Source organism: Bradysia coprophila, chromosome II (genome assembly GCF_014529535.1).
Source record: "Bradysia coprophila strain Holo2 chromosome II, BU_Bcop_v1, whole genome shotgun sequence".
Taxonomy (NCBI): Eukaryota; Metazoa; Arthropoda; class Insecta; order Diptera; family Sciaridae; genus Bradysia; species Bradysia coprophila.
Window position 1 is genome coordinate 1,393,064 of NC_050735.1, and position 20,262 is coordinate 1,413,325.

Below are 20,262 nucleotides of genomic sequence, written 5' to 3' on the forward strand. Positions count from 1 at the left end.
CTGTTTAGATGACTGGCACCCTTAGCATTTCAATTTTATTGAACTTGAATAAACAAAAGACACAGTTCTCTATTTTGGTTGTGGAATTGTTGAGACTGTTTTTTGTTTTATTAGTCATAACAACAGTGTGAGATGCACACGTTCCAGTGCTGCAGTTATCATATACTTATATATATATATATTCAATCGCCACTTACACATCCACAAAACATATGGTAATCAGTTACGTGTTGTTCGTAATGTTAGTGTTAAGCATTTACGTTCATTCAGAGATTATTTTGTCATGAAAAAAATCTAAAAATTTTATAACTCAATGGCATTTGTTGTTTAAACGCCGTGCAGTCGGTGTGTATAAAAGTGTATCGGTATTCTTTCGTTCCGCTTTAAGTTTTTTCGAATTAAGCCTCGAATTAATAAACAAACATTTAACCCGTAACGTGATTGGAAATCGAATGAAATTTAATTGAATTTTGTGTTATCGTTGCCATAAAGTGACAAATTAATCGCGAAAAAGTTTGATAATTGATCCAATGAAATTTCGAAGATTGTAAGCGAAATATGGAAATATTCGGTTGGAAATTGGTGTGGCTCTGTGTCTTTTATTTTGTTGTTATTAATGTTGCACCGAAAATTGTGAGCATAATCAGTGAAACGTTGTAAACAATAGATGATCATCTTGCCGCAAAGGATTTAACATTTAAAGTTCAAGGTACGAAACAGACAAACAAAATCAATCAACAAAAAGTGCAAGTATTTATACAAGCACTCAACATTTACCATTTAAAAACTGTTTAGTTTAAGATATCGAAAATATGATATCACAGCAAATTCTTGAAACGGCATAATAAGTCGGTAATAAGTGGATTAGTCATTGGTGTTTTTTGTTGTTGTTGTTAATTTCATTCGAATCTTTTTATAGTTAACATGAAGCGAGTTAATTCGTCATTGAAATGTGCTTGTAATAGAGATGATGATAATACTTTTTCAAATGTTTCGATTTGGAGTGGATTTATACAACTCTCTGCGTGTTCTGTGTGTATCAGTTAACGGTCTGATAAAATTATTGTCTTTTCTTTGATAAAAATGTTGTGGATCGTGGAAAAAGTTAACGTTTTCGATAAATGATTTGAATAATCTAATTTTGATAAAAGGCAATACATTAAGTGATCAATCATAGTTAACGGCATTTTTTGTGAATGGTCAACCGCGTTGACCGTTGCGGCCAGTTTTTTTTAAGATTAAAGTTCGTTTTCAGAAACAATTTCCTTTTTTTTAAGTGGGATATCAATTTTATCAAATGTGTGACTAATTAAGAGGTATTTTTTTTAAGTTAACCAGGCTCCATCGGATCCACTGATCTAAAGATAAACATTTGCAAGGAGCGAGATATAACCTTTTGAAGTTCATCAAAATTTCCAGCCTTCGACTGAAACACTTCTTTTGTCATTTTCGAAGAATGCTTCAAAGCACATGTAAGATATCTGTGCTTGCCCCGTATCTCTTGGACAATACCTATTCAATGAACCTTCACAGTCTTTCGACTTTTGGTGAAAGTTCACTAGCCAATAAAAAAATATTAAAACTAAACGACTGCGGTTTTTGACTATTGGGGCCAAGGGCTATCTGGGCATGGAAACAAAGCGTCGTTAAAAAATAGATCCGACGGAGGGCGTGGAGTAATCTGGCACACCATACACATTGATGGTGTGCCAGATTCACCTCTAAGGGGCGAATCTGGCACAGTCATACTATGATCGCGTGTGCCAGATTCCCCCGATGCCATTCTAAAATATCAGCTTCTAGCGACATCTTTGAAAGTAGTGCTATGGCATGGTACAATGGTACATCGGTACAGTTTTCGAGTCTAATACTTCTTTTGATTTGTTAGAATTGATGAAACTTCTCCGGGTGAAAATGGAGTCAACAATGCAATTGAGAAATTTCCTTCGATAAATTCGGTTGCCTTTTGAGAAGGTTCGAAAAATAGAGACCTTATTTTTCACTGAGATCAGCAGTTTTGACATACACTGTGTTGTATGAGCCAGAATTTATTAATTTTTGTCACCTCTGTCGGTAACAAATGAAGTAGCGAAAGTTTACAGCGATAAACTCTCTAAATGACCGTCTTTTTCTAAATCTCTTATTTCTCCAACTTCTCTCATTTCTCCATAACGAATATATAGAGAAATGAGAGAAGTAATAGTAATAAGTAATTTAGAAAAAGACGGACATTTAGAGAGTTTATAACTGGAGCGACGTTGAGAGGATTCTATCTTGTTAAAGATTAAATATTGTCTCAGTTTGCGAGTTCATTTACCATGGCGTATGACACTCACTTCATTTTACAACTGAAAATGAGAATGAAACGATCGTGAGAAAGTTGACCAATGTCATCGTCACACAGTCACTCTTTACTAATAGCAGCTGTCTAATATTTGTAAAAGAGAAAATGTTCGCTTTTTCAGTGTCAGAAACCAGATCCACCGAGATCATTCATAAATTACGTAAAAAAGGGTTCAGTGCTGTCATCAAATTAAATCTTAAATAACTCAGAAGTTCATGCTCTGCGAAGTTAGGACAATGTCCTATCTCCCAATATACCCTCCTAAATGGGGAGTAGAACATAGTTTTAACTTTTCAGAGCACGTATTACACGAGTTATTAAATATTTAATTTTGATGACAGCACTGAAATTTAATGAATGATCCATCAGCTTAACCGCCATCGATGACCTACTTTTTTGTGATAAACTTATAAATCTCACTATTTGCTGAAGAGATATTAAAGTTTGAATTACGACTACCAGTACTTCCGTTTTAATGTCAACTAAAATAATTAAAAAGTTCAAAAGTAATCACCTAGAATGACGTCAATGTAAATATGACGATGATGATAACGATGATAAATATATCCCATTTTCTATAGTCCAATGATAGAGTTTGTTTTTCGCTGAAAGGTCAATCCCTACAATTTGTTCTTATCAGTTTTCTTGCTGCGGTCGTTTCATTTCATTCTAATTAAACACATTTCTTTGCTCTCATTTCGGAACACAATATACATGCAATTTGTATCACCTCCACTTCACAATAAATTATCTCATCAGCACGTATCAGATTGTTTACGATAGAATTATTCCACCGTTGAAGTGTTATTATTAGTGAATCATAAGATAGCATAAATAATTGTCGAATGCATGCTTGACGTACCTGACGATGAAATAATTAGACAAACTCATCAAAATTCGAATGCTCTTTCAATTAATTTCGATTGCAATTCAGTTTAAATTTTCATTTCGGGTGCATAATCTCTTAATGCTCAACATTAGGCATTCAATATTGTGAGAAGTGCATAGCATTTAATTAGAAGAACGAACGATATAACGACAAACATACGACAAAATTGTTATAATTACATTCAACCATATGTCTGATTAAATGTTATATGCAGAAATTTCGTAATGAGAATATATCTGTGTGTCTTTGACAAAAAAAAAAACACTCTTTTTTCTACTCATCCAAAATATATACTCGAGCGTATTGATACGCTTCATGTAATTGCTTGATGGATGACACAAACGACAGAAGCAAATTATTTTTATTCGTTCAGTTCAAACCGGATGACGCCATTTGAATTGTTCATCGATGATGAAGTTCTTTAAATTATATTTTTGAACTGGTTGAATTGTCTGCCGACAGTGCCGCCACATCACACGGACAAAACGGACATTTGCCTAGGGCGCAGCGATTTGAGGGCGCAAAATTTTAGGAAAAGGTGCTAATGTGTCGCTTCCCTTGTATTTTAAGATTATTGATTTAGCCTTATATTTTTGCTGTAAAATGCATAAGTTTTTTAAAATTTTCTCCTGCGGTGCAAACTTCATTTAATTTAGTTTTCTGCTGTACTATGACATTATTACGATTGAAGGTTGCAAGTTGCAAAAATAGTTATTTATGCAATCGAGGTGCAAAGTACTTTATTTGGCTCTAGATGTGCAATTATGACACGAGGCCGCAGGCGGTGTGTCATAAAACACATCGTGAGCCTAATTAAGTACTTTGCATTGAGTTCCATACAACGTTTTATGTCACAGAGGCGTATAAAGTTTGCAAAATTTGCATATTATGATGCTGATTGGCATAAATATCAGTTGATGAACTTATCTACGAATATTTTTAGAACAAATTTTTAATATATGGGGTAGTCTCATTTGGAAAAATGTTTGCCAAAGCTGCAATGGGTTGTGATATAGTTTCGTTCAACGAGAGGGGAATTTAGATGGCGTTGCGAGTAACTCTATGATAAATTTGAATAATCGTATGGGGGATGTGAGATTTTGCTAAATTTAAAAATTTTGGAGTACAGAAATCGTGGTTTTTGATTTTTCTCGTTATAATTAACATGTTTTCCATCGTTCAAAAATAGTTTCAGTGAAATTTTTTTTTTTTTTCATGTGGAACTATTTTTATACGACAAGAAATATTTTAATTTGAACAAGAAAAATCAAAAACTTTGATTTCCGCACTTCAAAATCTTTAAATTCAAGAAAATTTCACAGCCTTCATACGAATATTCGAATTTATCATAGAGTTACTCCTAGCGTCATATGTTACTCTTTCTACGTACATGCAAAAAAAAGATGGCGAAAATCACGACCCATTGTGACTAAGGTACTTAGATAAAACGAGAAAAACCGCGAGTTAACGCAACGTTTTGACAATAATTCAATTATTAGAAACACAATTAATGGCATTAAGAACCCTTGGACGAAATATCCTCGGTTAAAAAACGCTCTTCATTGCCCCGAATTCGCAGTTGAAAAACCATTGGAATGAGCTTTCACAAAGAAGTTTGCAAACTATTTAAACCGTGACATTTATTTGTTCAAAAATCATTTGTAATTCAACTTCGGCGAAACTTGTAAGCTGTGAGGGGGCCTACCGATGCAATGCAGAGTATCTTTACCTGCTCTCCGTTCACAGGTGCGTACGAGAACTCGTATATTTTCGGAAAATCCGACAGCTTATATTCAGTTGTACAAAAACTGTCTGTTAAAATTAATTGTATTGATGGTGACTGGTGACTTCTTTTGTTTTTTTTTTTTCGTTTGAAAATAATATCAAAACATGTTTTGCAAAATCGTACTTAAAATAGAATCTCTAACCTAAACGACATCAAACATGAAAGGAACGGCTGGTTAGCTAAAATCCATTCTAAAGATGACAGACGCAAACACAATTTAGCTGGCCCAATGGGACAACGAAAACAGCGATGCGGGCTAACTCAACACGAGATGGACGAAATTGCAAACGCAAGACCAGTAACTCGATCGATGGGTAGGTCCTAGACCTTAGACCATAAAGTTAACAATTATACGCTAACCCTGAAAGTTAGTCGGATGCAAAGATAAGGAAGTAAGAAGAGTCTCGGGTAGGGGTGGAAACATTTTTTATGCCTAGGGCGCCAAAAACCTGGTGGCGGCACTGTCTGCCGACAAAAATGTTTCACTTCAACAGAAATTCGTTTACGGAGAGCTTCACGAAGAACGGTGATCTTTTGTGCATATAATATAGGATAGTCAGTGTACAATTTCTCTTGTCTGATTTCCGGTACTTTCGTACTTTTATGTGGCGCCATAAAGGCTCGCAGAACGGTTGGTTAGACATTCTTAGACAGTCTGCTTAAAACGAAACTGGACCAGTTCCTTATTTTTTATTTGGGCAAAAGAGGCAATTGTTCTTGGCGAAAAAAAACTTAGCAGTGGAGTCTCTAAGTTTTTTGCGTCACGTCAGAGCGCTTCAAGCAAAAGTTATCATTGTTGACAGCTGTCAAATAGAGTACTATTTTGCATAAAATAGATTTTTTACAGAGTTTAATAGTTTCGTGATGCACAGTACAGCTTCAGTACTCTATTAAGAGTATTACTCATGCTGGAAGAGCGTTGATCAAATAGAACATTTATTTTCCGTCCATTTAAATTTTCCCCTTGACGCCAAAAAACTAAAGACGGCACTGAGTTGGATAGGACTAAAATTAGGTTTACACCTACCTACTATCAACAGCATTCTAAACAGTCAGTTGCTAGTATTACTCATTTCATCGGCAGCACAATAAATTTTATGATAAAATTGGTTGCAAGTATCTATGGTCGAGTCATATCTCTAATTTTTCCAAAATGCCTTATACCCACACTCTTGACAACATAACGATTTACGACGAAAAAAAAATGTTCATCACCAATACTGACCGTTGCCACCCATAGCATGTCAGTGTTTTTTTAAAAATAAAATAAATAAAATTAAATGTGCTCCGGCTCTATCGTCTTCTATTGTGTTATACGACCTCTTAATTAGTGTTAATTGAACGTAATTTTCATTCACAGAGCTAATTGATAATATAAGTTTCAGTACCGAGCGTTTGTGTACATTTTAGATGATTCGCTGAACTAGTCATTTAACAATAACATTTTCACATTGTACCATGTGTGTACCATTATAAAAGTTAAATGAAACTGAATTAAATAGGACTCTCAATATTCTGTTGTTGTTGTTGTTGGGTGATGATCAGGGCTTATAAACTCAACAGTAACATTGAGTGTAAAAAAGTTGGTTTCGTTTTTTTTTTTTGCCAGGCAGATGATTTAACAAATTGGATTGTAATTGATCTTTGGCATTTATTCAATTTATTATTTAAAAATCTCGTCTGTCTAATGAAGCAATAATAATCAACAGAAATATATTCAACTGACTGGCTGCTGTTAAATTTTGTCGTTTCATTGTTCTTATGTGCACCTTGAAAATGAGACGAAGAAATGTTTGACCGAAAGATTGCACAACTCTGGCTGGTATTTATTAATTAAAAGCAAGAGTGTATAATACATAAAATAATGCTTTGAGCAGAGACGATGCCATTAATTCCTATGTTTTATTTGTTTTGGATCTTCTACACTTACTAAAACACTGCGTATTGTTTAGTTGGGTGTTTAAAGTCGGAATGTAAAGATTAAATAAAGTCGAAATGCATAATTGGTGGTATGCTTATCGGAGGCATAACAAAAGGTAGAATGGAATTATCAGCAGTGCATTTTAATGGGCATTTTTCTTGCACACAAAAAATTGTCTGGTGATAGTGATTCATTGCATTCGATCGTGGTGTGTTGACGACATAAAGTGATAATCATTCAGATTTTTTTTAAAGAGATGAGTAACGTGACAGGACTTTAATGTGATATTTAATAATATGCAGTGACGCTCAGACAATAATTGTTTATGCAACCCTAGGTCCTTTAGAGATTAAGAGTACGCAACCGAATCATTTTTGGAATTAAAATTTAATCTCTTAGTGTCCTTCACACAGCGACGTACGCATCGAATGTCTTTTGTTATAAACGTCAAATTTGACAGAAGAACGAAAGAAATTCGATACTTACGTCTACTGTGTTTAGGGCCAGTAAGGAATTATACTTTCTTTGCATTTCGAACTGGAAAAGCAAATTTTTTCAGTTGTGTCGACATCGACAGCGAAGCAGGGAAATGTACATCTGAATTTCTTTTGTAAACAGAATGTAAACACTCTGTGCTCTGGAATTTTAGTGGACAGAATCTTCAGTTTTTGGCCAGCTGGCCACACGTTCTAGGACGTGTGCGTATTCTGACTACTGTGAAAAGTTCCAGTTGAACGTTGAACCTGGAGTAACATGCAGTATTACTAACATATCTCCCTTAGAAGCTATTGACACAGACCTAAGGTTCGGAATAGGTCGACCGCGATCAAAAATTGTAGCGATCTGAAAATTCAGGTCAGGTCAGGTTTCAAGGTTACCTGACCTGACCGAAACCTGATTTTCTGAAACCTGAAAACTTGCATCGGTCGACCTGAAACCTGACCTGAATTACCTGAACTGACTAGCCCTTTCAGTTTCAGGTCATTGCAGGTCAGGTCAAAATTTTTAGAAACAGGTTCAGGTTCAGGTCAAAGCAGGTTTCAGGTAATTTCAGGTAAGTTCCAGGTGAACCTGACCTGTTCCGAGCCTTACACAGACCTAAAACTGTAGTCTGCGAAGACAGCCAGCGAAAGTTTGTCATTTCGTCACTGAGTTGAGAAAATTATATATTTTTTTAGAACTAGTACTCCGCAATGCATGTCCTGATTCCGTTTCGGCAGCATTACTATCTATATGATAATTTCAACATCTCTCTCGTTTAGCTACAGAAGAAATCAGTAACGGTGTAGTCTGAAAAATTCAATTAATTTATGCAACCGCATCATACTGCGGACATTTAATCCTGCTCTTTGCCAGTGGCAAAGCGTTGCATATTTTTCTAAAAAGATTCTTTTAATTTGCATTTAGAAGGAACTGGAAAAGATTCGCATAGCGCACATAATAAAATCGTAGAGCACTTTTGTGCTGTTAAAAGCCATTATAACTGCTTTGTGCAACAATATGTGTTATAAAATATCTGACAATAAAAGGGAATCAGCCATCCGTTAAGATGGCACTTTGCTGCATTTTCTACATATTGGATTCTGAACGGAGAACGTTTGTATTGTTGATACCATGAAGTCGTAAACATGTTTTTGCCAATTTATGCTGTTGTTGCCTTTTCTTTGACGATGTCAACAGTTCATAAAATCCAATCAACTAAATTGAGGTGATAGCAACTGAGTAAATATGAATTAAATATCAATGTATGAATTTACCGAAACAGAATTAACTTTCCCCGCCAGAAAATCAGTAACAATCTCAAATATTCAATTGTACGCAGTGTAAGTTACATTTTACCCAGCAACATTACTGCATCAGTCAACAGTCCTCATGTCTACATATATGTCTCTATTTTAAGCACATCATATTTTAGAAAAATTGAATTGTTTGTTTGTGGTTATAACATGATTTTTCTCCCTCAGTTTCGTACGTATTTAACTCATTCCGATGTTTGTTTAGATATTCAAAGAATATCCTTTCGTAAACATTTGCATTCTGATTTCATTTTCATTTTCTAGAGCAATACGATCATTATTCATAGTTTTCGTCAAATACCATTTGTTGCAACACACTGAATCATATGAGCAGGGGTAGAAATTTGTTTTCATCCGTGCGATGCGAGTAACCTTTTATTTTCTCCATTTAAATGCGGTGAGAAGATGACGTTTTGTTGGTCCTGATGACAGTTCAAGTGGGAAAATAACTATTTCTCTTTGCAACTATCCATTTGTTTTGGTTTCGAAAAATAGTAAATTTCAACATAGCCCAATACACACAAGGTGTGTACGTATACCGAGTGCATAGAACGAGGAAAGTACACACCACGTGAATATTGGTCTATTGTGAAACATAATTTACTGTAATCGGCGAGAATGTGTTATGGTGCACATACAGCGGAAGTGATTTTTCCATCACTAGTGACTGGAAAATATTTTCCTTCACACTAATACACACTCGCAGTACATCAGTAAATTGATGTGTTGGTTTCGTTGATAAAAACGGTTGAAAACTGACGTTCAGCTCAACTTTTGCTCTAGTTTGAATTTTCTATTTGTTCTCCTTGGTCGAGCTCTTGGTAAACAAACAAAAATTTCACTTAATACAATTTGGTTTTCACTGGAAACCTTAAAGATCCCAACGACACGCTAAACTGAATTACAGTTCAGAGAACTAACTAAAATAATTCAATTGGAATGACTCCTAGCATTATTTCGCTTCATTAACCCTAGAAGCCCAATATAATCAGAAACTTGCATTTGAATCAGAGAATCGCTAGTTAGTTTTACATATTCCTTCACTGTACTGCTACCACCTTGTTGTATTCAAGAATGCATCCTGTGGAATATTACTACCCTACATATTATATTTGCCATGAAAGACTTTGTTTACTTGTTACACACACCTTTAATCGTCGTAGTACAACTTTGACGATTCCAATAATTTCGTTCCCAACGGCTGGTTGTATTAAGATATTAACTTTCACTCCCACTTTATATTAAGTAAATCCATTGCATTACCATGTTGATGCGATAACATCGAAATGAAAACAAATTTTGTTTATTTGAATTCTTATCAGATATAATATGCAGCTGGTATTAGTTTCAATTAAATCAATTTTCTTGTTCGTGAGTGTTGTATTGAATGTTGTTAAGTTGTTATCAGTACAGGTACTGTCTATACATGTTTAACGACAAAATGTGTGATTGCTAATACGAGCCGAAGACGAGTTTAACTACAACGAAGACATTAAGATACAGTTTACGGAACACAATTTTTTGAACTTTGATATCGAAAACATTAAAATTTAGAATATGTCGCACTAGTGCGAAAAAATATGTGAATTGTTGATTTGGTACCTCGATCCAAATTTTTATTTTGACAAGTTGTTATGGATCAAATTGAATCCATCCCGTTAGATGTCTAGATGAAAAGTTAAATCGATTTTTCCACTTCCATCATAATTTTTCACAAACGTCACTTTTACACACTAGTGCGTAAAAGAACATTTATGAAAATCCGTTTAATCGAAGTATAGACGGATGTGCACATATTACATCCATTTTGACATTTAAATGACAATAAAAATAAATAAATTCAATTTCCTTCATGTCGTTTAGCATAGGAAAGAAAATCATTCAAAAGCAGTCAGGCTAATGTGTTATGAATATAACTTTACGCATAAATATATTACGAATCCACTTGTAATCGTTAAAATCTCATTTAGCGATAAAATATATCCTTTTCCAGTTCAGAATGTTGTTGTGTAATTAATCATTTTGCTTTCATTTCTTCAATTTCCTTTTTTTTCGACAGAATGGATCCAAACGGAATTGATGTCAAACTCGAAAGGTTTGGGTTAAACGAAGCTTTGAAATTTTATTCAACAACCGAATCAACACTAGCTGATGATGATCCAGGCGAATTGAGCAGGTAATTTGTTGTCATTTTTTGTTTTGAATCTTTGCAATCATTTCGAAGGTTTGCTACCCCTTAAAGTTGTGCTGGTCTTTTTTTATCTATTCAGCTCACTTGGAACCATGTAATATAGAATATGTTAGTGCTCCATGAATGCATCATGAATGCATCATTGATGTTCATATAGTAAACATTTCGTAGTTTATTTGAAACTTTCACAACCTACGAGGAAAAGTTCAATTTTATTGTGTCATTCATATTAAATTTGCAAGGATGGATATAACGTATATTATACACACAGTGCATTAGTCTTGTATCAACTTAAAGTGTATTTAAGAGCGCCTTTTAACGTTCATGCCTTTTACCTTTCCGATAGTAATGAAAATGGTATATCTCACTATAAAGGCAAGGATAAGACTTTAGAGATCTACAGAGTAGTTGGTTATTAAGTCCAGTTGAAAAAAGGTTCAGGTTTCTTGTTTGATCACCGCTCCCACACTTCTAAATCGACGGCCACATACCCAACTAATATCTCAATAATTTGCAAAGAAGGGGTTTCTTCAAAATTTGAAGTTCAAACAGACAAAACTAGTGAAGTAAAAGATTTTGAATCGAACAGAGCTATTTCTATTAGCTTTCTATTTTGAACGGTTAATTGTTTCAACTCAATGGGTCTAGCTATTAAACTTCAAACTTCTTCCTAAAGTCTTAGGAAAATTTTCTTTAGGGACATTTTCGCTATTTATTTTAGACCGGAAGGACATTGGTCATTAAAACAGGTTGATAAGATTTTTACAGTCACAATTCAGGAAGAAATTGCTACCAGTAGAACGACATTATATGCGCACGTATTGCAGTAGTTACGTACGGAACTCGCTACCACCTGCATAGCATATGTTATTTCTTGCTTGCTTGCTTTGCTATTTCCAAAAAAAATTGGTCGATTTCGTATAATTACTTCCCGAACATCGAAGAGCATTGAAAGGAAATGAACAGTAGATGCGATAAGAAAAGTTTTTCGACACAGGCAGAATAAGTAATTTGGGTGAAATAAATTTAAATTCACAATAGTCAGGCTATGAGACTACAGCAATATCTTTACAAAAGCAACGGCAAAAGTTAAGCTAAAGTACATCGTTCCAAAATGTAGGAAATGTATGTGGCATAGAGATATTGTAGACACTTATGATGTATTTGGGGTTATAGCTGTTGAATAATGAGCAATAAATTGATTTTGTTTGGCTTGTAAAAATAGAATTATAATTCGCATAGACGGAGACACTGACAAAGTTTTCCATGGAAAAGTTGTGCGTAAAAGTTTTCCGATTTTTATGCTTTCAGTTTTTTGTTTCAAGTTGTCTTGACCGGTACAACATTTTCTGATTTCTGATTAACTCGTGAGGGTGGTTTAATTTATTCTAATCATATGTCTCATATTTTTGTTCTTCCTACAAAGTTCGTTTTGGCATAACTACCAATGGAAACTTTATACTTAAGTGTGGAAAACGATGAACGCCAATGTTTTGGAATAGAATATTTATCTGTCAGCTGACCTAATTTCCAAATCTTGCTTATCAAATTGGCTGTAACAGAAGCTTTGACCAATAAGCAATTCTCTTGATTAAGTTTTCTTTCACGGAAAGATGCTGTTTGTACATTTAATCAAAACGAATTGCACAATGAAACGATTGCCAATTCTTGATACGGTCCCGAATTCCAAATTTCTTGGCACAAAAGTCAAACAAGTATAAATAATCGATAAACGAAAACATTAACCAACAACAAGTGCCATAATTTAAAAGTGCCGTACCAGCGATATTGCTCAGACAAAAAAAAAATGGGTTCAATTTCAATTCCACCTCTAATTACTATCAATCTCATAACAAATGAAACCATTCAACAACACAGATTCGCGTTCCCTTTTATTTCAATGGCTTTGTTTGGTATATTAAATACGTACTTATTTGACGATCAGCTTGTGTCAAAGAATCATAATCGTTTCGAAGCACACAGTGCACATATTTATACACGTTATACCATGACATATCCGGAAGCATATTAACGCTGGATGGGTTTGGAACACACAAGGAAAACGGAAATCGCAATAATAATAAAAAAAATATGTAGAGCGTAGTTTCACGATGTAATAACTATAGTGGAGCATATGTGTTAGAGTGTCATTGCATGGAAATGTACGAAATTTAGTGGGGTATCGGTGCTATACAGAAATACATCAATTTTGCATCAAATTAAACTAAAATAGGAATCTGGTCTAAGATTCGAAAAGATTCGAAAAATATTTAAAGACTGGTCCCTCAAAATACTTAAAATTGTAACCTGGAGAAAACTCTTCAGACTAAACTTCAATTCAATTCAATTCAATTCTCTCTTTACTATGAAAACTTCATAATCCTAATAACTCTTTAGAATACCAGTTCAGGTAGCAAAGGTTTTTTGAGACGGTTCTTGTTTCTAGTCTAGAAGTTCTAGCCTCCACTAGCGAAAATATACATTCACAATTAACAATAGGGAAATGTTGAAGTGACCTCTATTAAAAATAATTTTCCTTTACTAGGGAGGGAAAATGTACTTTCCGTCCCTAGGGAAAGCTTCTTATTTTATATGGAACGTCCGTAACGCAGCGGCCTATACCAACATAAAAAACTGAATTTATATGAGAATTTTAGACTACTGCGTCGTGGAGGCCTCTTATTTAATTCTGATCTAGTGCCTGTTTTTGGAGTGCGTTGATACAGCGTATTACATCACTAATGAAAACAATAGAATTTGTTCACAGCATGTAATAGTTATTTACATGCTGCATGCGTCGAAAACCGTACTTTTCATGTTTCAAGCTCTTCTTTCAACGCCCTCAGCATGTAATATATATTATGCACCTGTTGCCAAAATTGGTATTTTAACGTGTAGGACATTATTTCCCTAGCCGAAGGCGTGGGCCATAATGCCTACACGTCAAAATAACAGTTTGGCAATAGGTGCATATCATATTTTATCTGTCGAGAACAGATATATCGAGACAAACAAAAACTCCCTAGAGGGATAAGTCTTGTTTTCGTGTCTTTATTGACCTCGGCTTCGCCTCGGATCAACAATATTCACACGAAAACTCTACTTTTCATGTTTTTATCCCTAGTCATGTAAAATACTATTACATAACAAGGGATAAATTTTTTTGGCAATTTTCAGCTTTCATGTGAATTTTGTTGATCCGAGGCGATGCCGATATCAATAAACACACGAAAACGAGACTTTTCAACTTTTATCCCGAGTTTTGTAATGGATTTTTCATGCTTGTGAAACCCAATCCAAATGTCTTGTTTTCCCTAGGTGTGTAATAAGCCACTTTCGACCCTAGGGAAAACAAAAGCATGTAAATAACTATTCCCTGTCATGATGCCAAACCTCTTTTTTTTAGATTCGCTCGACCACTTCTAACATTCGCAGCCGTTATGACCATCCTAATAATGATTGTTGGAATATGTGGTAATCTATTAACAATAGTCGCACTTTGCAAGTGCCCGAAAGTGAGAAATGTTGCTGCGGCATTCATAATAAGGTAATTCGCGCACAAAAAAGGTTTAATACCAGCAATATCATTTAATGCCCACCATTTACCGAATCAACAGTTTATGTGTAGCCGACTGTGTATTTTGTGTTATCGTATTGCCGTTTAATGCATTCCGTTTTATACGCGGCACTTGGACCCATGGTGAGTTACTATGCCGAATAATTCCATTTATTCAGTATGGTAACATTGGCGTTTCGTTGTTATGCATAGCCATGATTACGATCAATCGGTAAGATTTTAATGATTAAATAGCATATGTTACACCCGGGGGAACACAGAGTTGCTTCTATGGGTTCGACCAATAAAATTCAGAATGTTCAAATCATTTCGATTAAATTGGGACTTTTCTCTTCCAACCAGATATGTGATGATAGCTCATCACAGTTCATATGCTAAAATCTATAAAAAACATTGGATTGCAGCCATGATATTATTCTGTTGGATATTTTCATATGGCATGCAACTGCCAACATTCTTCAAAGTATGGGGTATGTATGGCGGTATTTAATGGGAATACTTTTTGCTTCGCAGTTACAATTTCCAACAGAAACTGTGCATTTTTCTCATAAAACAGAAAAGTTTTGGACTTTTGGTATTAACATTTTTATTGTTGGGAAATTATCATTTTCAGGCGCATTCGGTTATGATAGTAAATTGGGAACGTGTTCAATATTAGAAGATGCAAATGGCCGTAGCAGCAAAAAAGTTCTTTTCGTTATTGCATTTATCATACCGTGTCTGATTATAATCGGCTGCTATGCGAAAATATTCTGGGTCGTACACAAGTAAGCGCTACCCAACCCGACAACAATGAATACATAGCTGACCGTCAAATATTTCCAATAGGTCTGAGGAACGAATGCGCCAGCATGCATCCAAACAGAACGAAATTCCCAATAATCTTCGCTCTCAATTACCTCCAGCCGCCGCAAATATACCGGCCAATCGTCTATCATCCCAAAGTGTGTCGTCAACGGATATGCCCAGTACGACGACGGCAGCGAATCAAAAGCCAAGTCGAGTGAAAGATCAACGAGACGCGAAGGCTAAGCGAAATGAATGGAGAATAACCAAAATGGTTTTGGCAATTTTCTTATCATTTGTTATGTGCTATTTACCCATCACGGTGACAAAGGTCGCTGATAAAGACGTTAAATATCCCGGCTTTCATATCTTCGGCTATATAATGTTGTATCTGTCGTCCTGTATCAATCCCATCATTTATGTGATAATGAATAAACAGTATCGGCAAGCATACAAAACGGTGTTATTGTGCAAACCCGGCCGACTGTTGGCATTCACACAGGCGGGCAGCTCCGTTGGTGGTAATTAATCCTATCAAATTTTCATTATATTTTCTGATCGAATTTACTTAGAATGGTTTTGCTTTGTTTTAGAGAAATGGAAAGACATCGGATACAGTTACAACCACAGTCGTACTATGGTATCGCAAGTATCAATAGCCGAGGAGCCATCATTTCGCAATTCGCTAACACAGAACTCGCTAGCGCGACGAGGTAAATTTTCGATTAGAGAAATGTTTTCTTCATTTGCTATCCCTGAACTTTCAATAGGAATACTCGCATGTAAAATCTATCTTTCTTGTCAGGACAACAATTATTTTTTCACAACGCAGGTGAGGAAATAGTCGTTTCCCTCCGCTGAAACCTTGGAAGTCTTTGTTGTGAAAAACGTTATGTTTAGCTCGGGAAAAAAATGGAAATTGCAATTTCTCGAGTGAATTGTCGCCCTTGCTGCGCTCTGGCCAGAAACAACAAACCAGAAATACAATTTCCAACTTTTCTTCCCTCGTTGAACAAATACATATTACTTAACGGCCCTGGAAAGGTAAATGGGACATTATTCCATGTCGTCAAAGTTTGCTTTGCTTTATTGAGTCCGTCGCCAGAGGGCCTGGTAACATACTCGCATCCATTTTTCATCTCAACATTTGTTCACAAATCACACACCCCACACACATTCCGTTTTCAATATTCGCAAGCCTTCCGGAAAAATTCATTGAAACTGGACGAAATTGGATGGAAGAGTTTGAAGGTCATGCAATCAAGCAAAAACGGTTTCTGACACTTTTCCGAACTACGAGATGATATAATAGCATCTTACGATGCTTTGCATTTAATAATGCTGTTCAAAAATACCACATCTTCTCAGGCTATTGCGACAGTGGCAAAGGAATGACCAACCTCTATGAAGCAGTTCATACCGTTTTACATGTACAAGTCTAGCGAATCACAAATGAAATGACACCACGGATACACTCATACAAACAAAATTGCTTTTGCGGCTTCATACGGTCTTACTACACACGCGTGAGTGTACCCGTATAAGGACGTTCAAGCAATATTGTTTGTATGAGTGGATCAGCTGAAAAACAGTTGAAGCAAATTTCTAAATTTCACTGACGCCCACTGTATAGATTCTGAAAAGAATTTCTATTAATCCAACCTGTAACTGACAAATTCTTCAACAAATCTATAAGTTTCCTACAAGTTTCCTAAAAAGAAGACAAGTATTACGAGTTTTTCCATGGCTGCCATTTACTGTAGTGGTTTCCCTCATTGACGTCTATAAAATAAAGTGTAAACTACCCAGAGTTTAAAGTAAACATCAGGGAAATTTAGACATGAATTTGATTCAGTCGTATGTCAGCTGCTCCACTCATATAAACAAAATTAATAAATTCTCATATGTCTTTATACGGTTTTACCACTACCACGCGTGTGCGTGTAACTGTCTCACCGTATAAAGACGTATATGCATTTTTGTTTGTATGAGTGAACCAGCTGAAAAATAACTGAAGCAAATTCGTGTCTGAAATTCACTGACGACGACTGTATGACATTTTTGATCAGATTTAATATTTCTCCAACTTTCAAAATGTTGAGGCACACTCTAATTTTTAATTTTCAAGATGAGCATGGCTAATAAACACTTTAAAATTCTTTGAAAGTCATTCACAATAAGAAAACCGTTTACCGATTTCATTTCAGATTCACCGCACCCAAAACGCCTGCCCACCATTCAAGATAGCAAAAGCATAAATATTTAGTGTTAAGTTTTGACAAATATACTCAGTTAATGTTAGTGAAGTCGAACGATTATTACATTAAAATGTACATTTATGAAATGAATGAGACCGACAATGAGATGCCATTTGTATTTTCACGCAGCTTTACTGTATAGTATTACTAGGTATGAGATTAAGGAAGAAGAAGAAAAAATTATTTGAAATGTCGATAAGATGTAGCGACGAATTGAATTTGAAATTATTCGAAAATGAAAGGAATTCAATATTATATTTGATAAGGAAATAGAGAGGAAATTATGAAACATTTTGGATGTTTGGATAAATGTTTGGTGTTTCCTACGACATACCAAAAAGTGACCAAGAATATTTATGATATCAAAACCATTGATTTAAGCAAAAGTTAATGGATTTTCTAGTGATATAGCGTTTGGCTTTTACAGAAATACAAAAAAAAAAATTATTCAAAGCTCTGTTGAATGCTCAAACTTTTTGTTGGGAATCGACAACAAATTATTAGATTTTGCATCACTTACTCCCGTACTACACTATGAAAATAAGAACCGAATGAATCTTACATTTGACACAACACATAAATTTATTGAACTGATTATCTTGTAAATAGTTTCATTGTCTTTTAAGGTTTAGAGTTTAAGTTCAAAAGATTAAATTTATTTATTTTATTTTAAATAAACAGAAAACTGATTGACCACTCATGCTTTTATTACTGTGATCGACAGAGACGCTCTAAATACATGGAAACGGTTTCTGCCACTGTTTCGGTCTGAGAGACGAATGCAATTCATTTGATCCTACTCTCACCTCAAAATAGTGGCAAGAAATTAATGCATTTGATTGTTTTTTCTTAAATTCCAATAGTTCTATTAACCTAAACCTGTTACAGACGGCAAGCATTTGACCACTTTTATTATCGGGACTATTACTTCCATCTATCAAGTTATTTGTTGATTTCAAATCTTGTACTTCAATTGTTTTAACATACATTTTACTATATAACGGACCACATTACCCAGAGCTTGTCATTATTTTTGTCGTCGTTATCTATAACAGATGAATAACCGTATCTGACAGATTAACTTGTTGCACCAGGGCTTAACATTGGTAAATTCATTTTGAGCGATTCTTTCGAAAAACCACCAACCGAAATAGGACCCATTTCGTCTGGGATGGATATATTATATACATAAGCTTGAAAAGCTTGGAAAACGTACGTTACAGACAGCAGTTGTACATTCGCTGTCATCTCTACCGACACAGATCTGTCATAGATTTTGACTCCTTTCATCCAACGGTCCATCAGCTTTCTAACGAACCCAGTTACACCCAGATCGCACATATTTAACGGCTGTAAAATGAGTCTAAGAAACACCCATTTGTCGACATTTAATGACCTGATACCAGCAACCGATGGTAGCTATAGACTATATGAGGCCTGATTTAAATTACCCAGGGCTTTCAAGCGGTATGTATATCCATCCCAGACTAAATGGGTTTGACTTCGGTAGGTGGTTTTTCAAAAGAATCCCTCTTATTGAATGTATTGAATTTTACCAAAAATAACTGGAAATTACTTCAAATTTACAGAATTTGATATTCGGTAAATTCAGTAAATTCTTAGTAAATCTGCGAAAATTTTGGTAAATTTCAATGGTAAATGGATTTACCAGTAACATAGTCCTTGTGTTACATCCGAATATAAATCATACGCTGTCCTGTAACATACATAAAACGTCTGGGTCAAAGAAAATCAGAGAGTCGCAAAAATATTACTAAATCGAAGAACTTAAATAACTGATAGAAGGAGGATATCGAACAAAAATGCGAAATCAATGCTTCGAGATTTTTTTGGCATTCGCAGTCAGTCAGTCATTCAAATTCTTTGTGTTAAATATTTCGAAACTTTTTTGCATGTACACTTCTAGCGAATCATAAGCGAAATGAAAAAAAAAAAACATTTAAACCACTCATCACCGAATATGCTTACACATGCACACTTTTAATACAGTCATTGTCAGGTTCTACTATTGGGAATTTCATTTACGAAAATTACTGAACCTTGCCGAACGTTTTTCGGTAAATTTCGGCAATTATCAGAAATTTTGTAAATAAAATTCCCAATCACTTTGGGACCACTGGCCTCACCAAGCACAGGCTTTTAAAATCAGCAATGCTGATTCAGCATTGTCATATCTCATTTACCGTACAAAACAGCTGTTGTCTAGTGAATCAGTGTACCTGCTTTTCGTTGCTTACTTCCTCGGATATATATGCGACAAGTCTTCTAAAATAGCACTCTTTTACCATATCTCCAGACCCAGACTCAAGCACTTACCAATGCTGCGCCCCTTCGAACTTAGTCTTTCTTTGCGTTGTCTATATTTTAGTGAATAGCCACTTCGTGTCAGCTTCTTTGAGCACTTATTCATTACTTAGTCATTTACAGCCGCTTTCAAAGATTTTAATGGCGGAGCAACATCGAATTTATTTCATTTCAAAAACAAAGTGCGACATTCAATTGTAATTCAGTATGAACAACTATTATTACAGGAATCGTCAGTGAAATTTAGACATGATTTTGTTTCAGCTGATCCATTCATAAAAACAAAAGTGTTCATACGTCTTTAAACGGTTTTACCACGTCTAACAGTTTCACTCATATAAAGACGTCAGCACTTTGATTTGAATGAGTGGACCAGCTGAAAAACAGCT

At 35.1% G+C, this 20,262-nt stretch overlaps 1 protein-coding gene across 3 annotated transcripts; it reads left to right on the plus strand.

The window, feature by feature from the left end:
• The first annotated feature begins 206 nt into the window (after window positions 1-206).
• On the plus strand, window positions 207-18,244 carry LOC119070870 (G-protein coupled receptor moody). 3 transcript variants are annotated; one of them, XM_037175423.1, is made up of 10 exons: window positions 4,655-4,979; window positions 5,152-5,333; window positions 10,796-10,912; window positions 14,334-14,474; window positions 14,545-14,715; window positions 14,847-14,974; window positions 15,118-15,271; window positions 15,333-15,811; window positions 15,884-16,003; window positions 17,498-18,244. In XM_037175423.1, the coding sequence occupies exons 2-10, from the start codon at window positions 5,269-5,271 to the stop codon at window positions 17,554-17,556; spliced, it is 1,434 nt and encodes a 477-aa protein (XP_037031318.1). In that variant the 5' UTR covers window positions 4,655-4,979; window positions 5,152-5,268; the 3' UTR covers window positions 17,557-18,244. The 3 variants fall into 3 exon arrangements, with proteins under 3 accessions (XP_037031483.1, XP_037031318.1, XP_037031398.1); XM_037175588.1 differs by lacking the exons at window positions 4,655-4,979; window positions 5,152-5,333 and adding an exon at window positions 207-709; XM_037175503.1 differs by lacking the exons at window positions 4,655-4,979; window positions 5,152-5,333 and adding an exon at window positions 6,903-7,055.
• Window positions 18,245-20,262: the final 2,018 nt, after the last annotated feature.

Coding starts and splice junctions, on each gene's coding strand:
- LOC119070870 (XM_037175423.1), top strand. CDS start 5,269: ATGCGGGCTAACTCAACACGAGATGGACGAAATTGCAAACGCAAGACC. Junction 14,475..14,544: donor GCTGCGGCATTCATAATAAG/GTAATTCGCGCA, acceptor CCGAATCAACAG/TTTATGTGTAGCCGACTGTG. Junction 15,812..15,883: donor GGCGGGCAGCTCCGTTGGTG/GTAATTAATCCT, acceptor GCTTTGTTTTAG/AGAAATGGAAAGACATCGGA.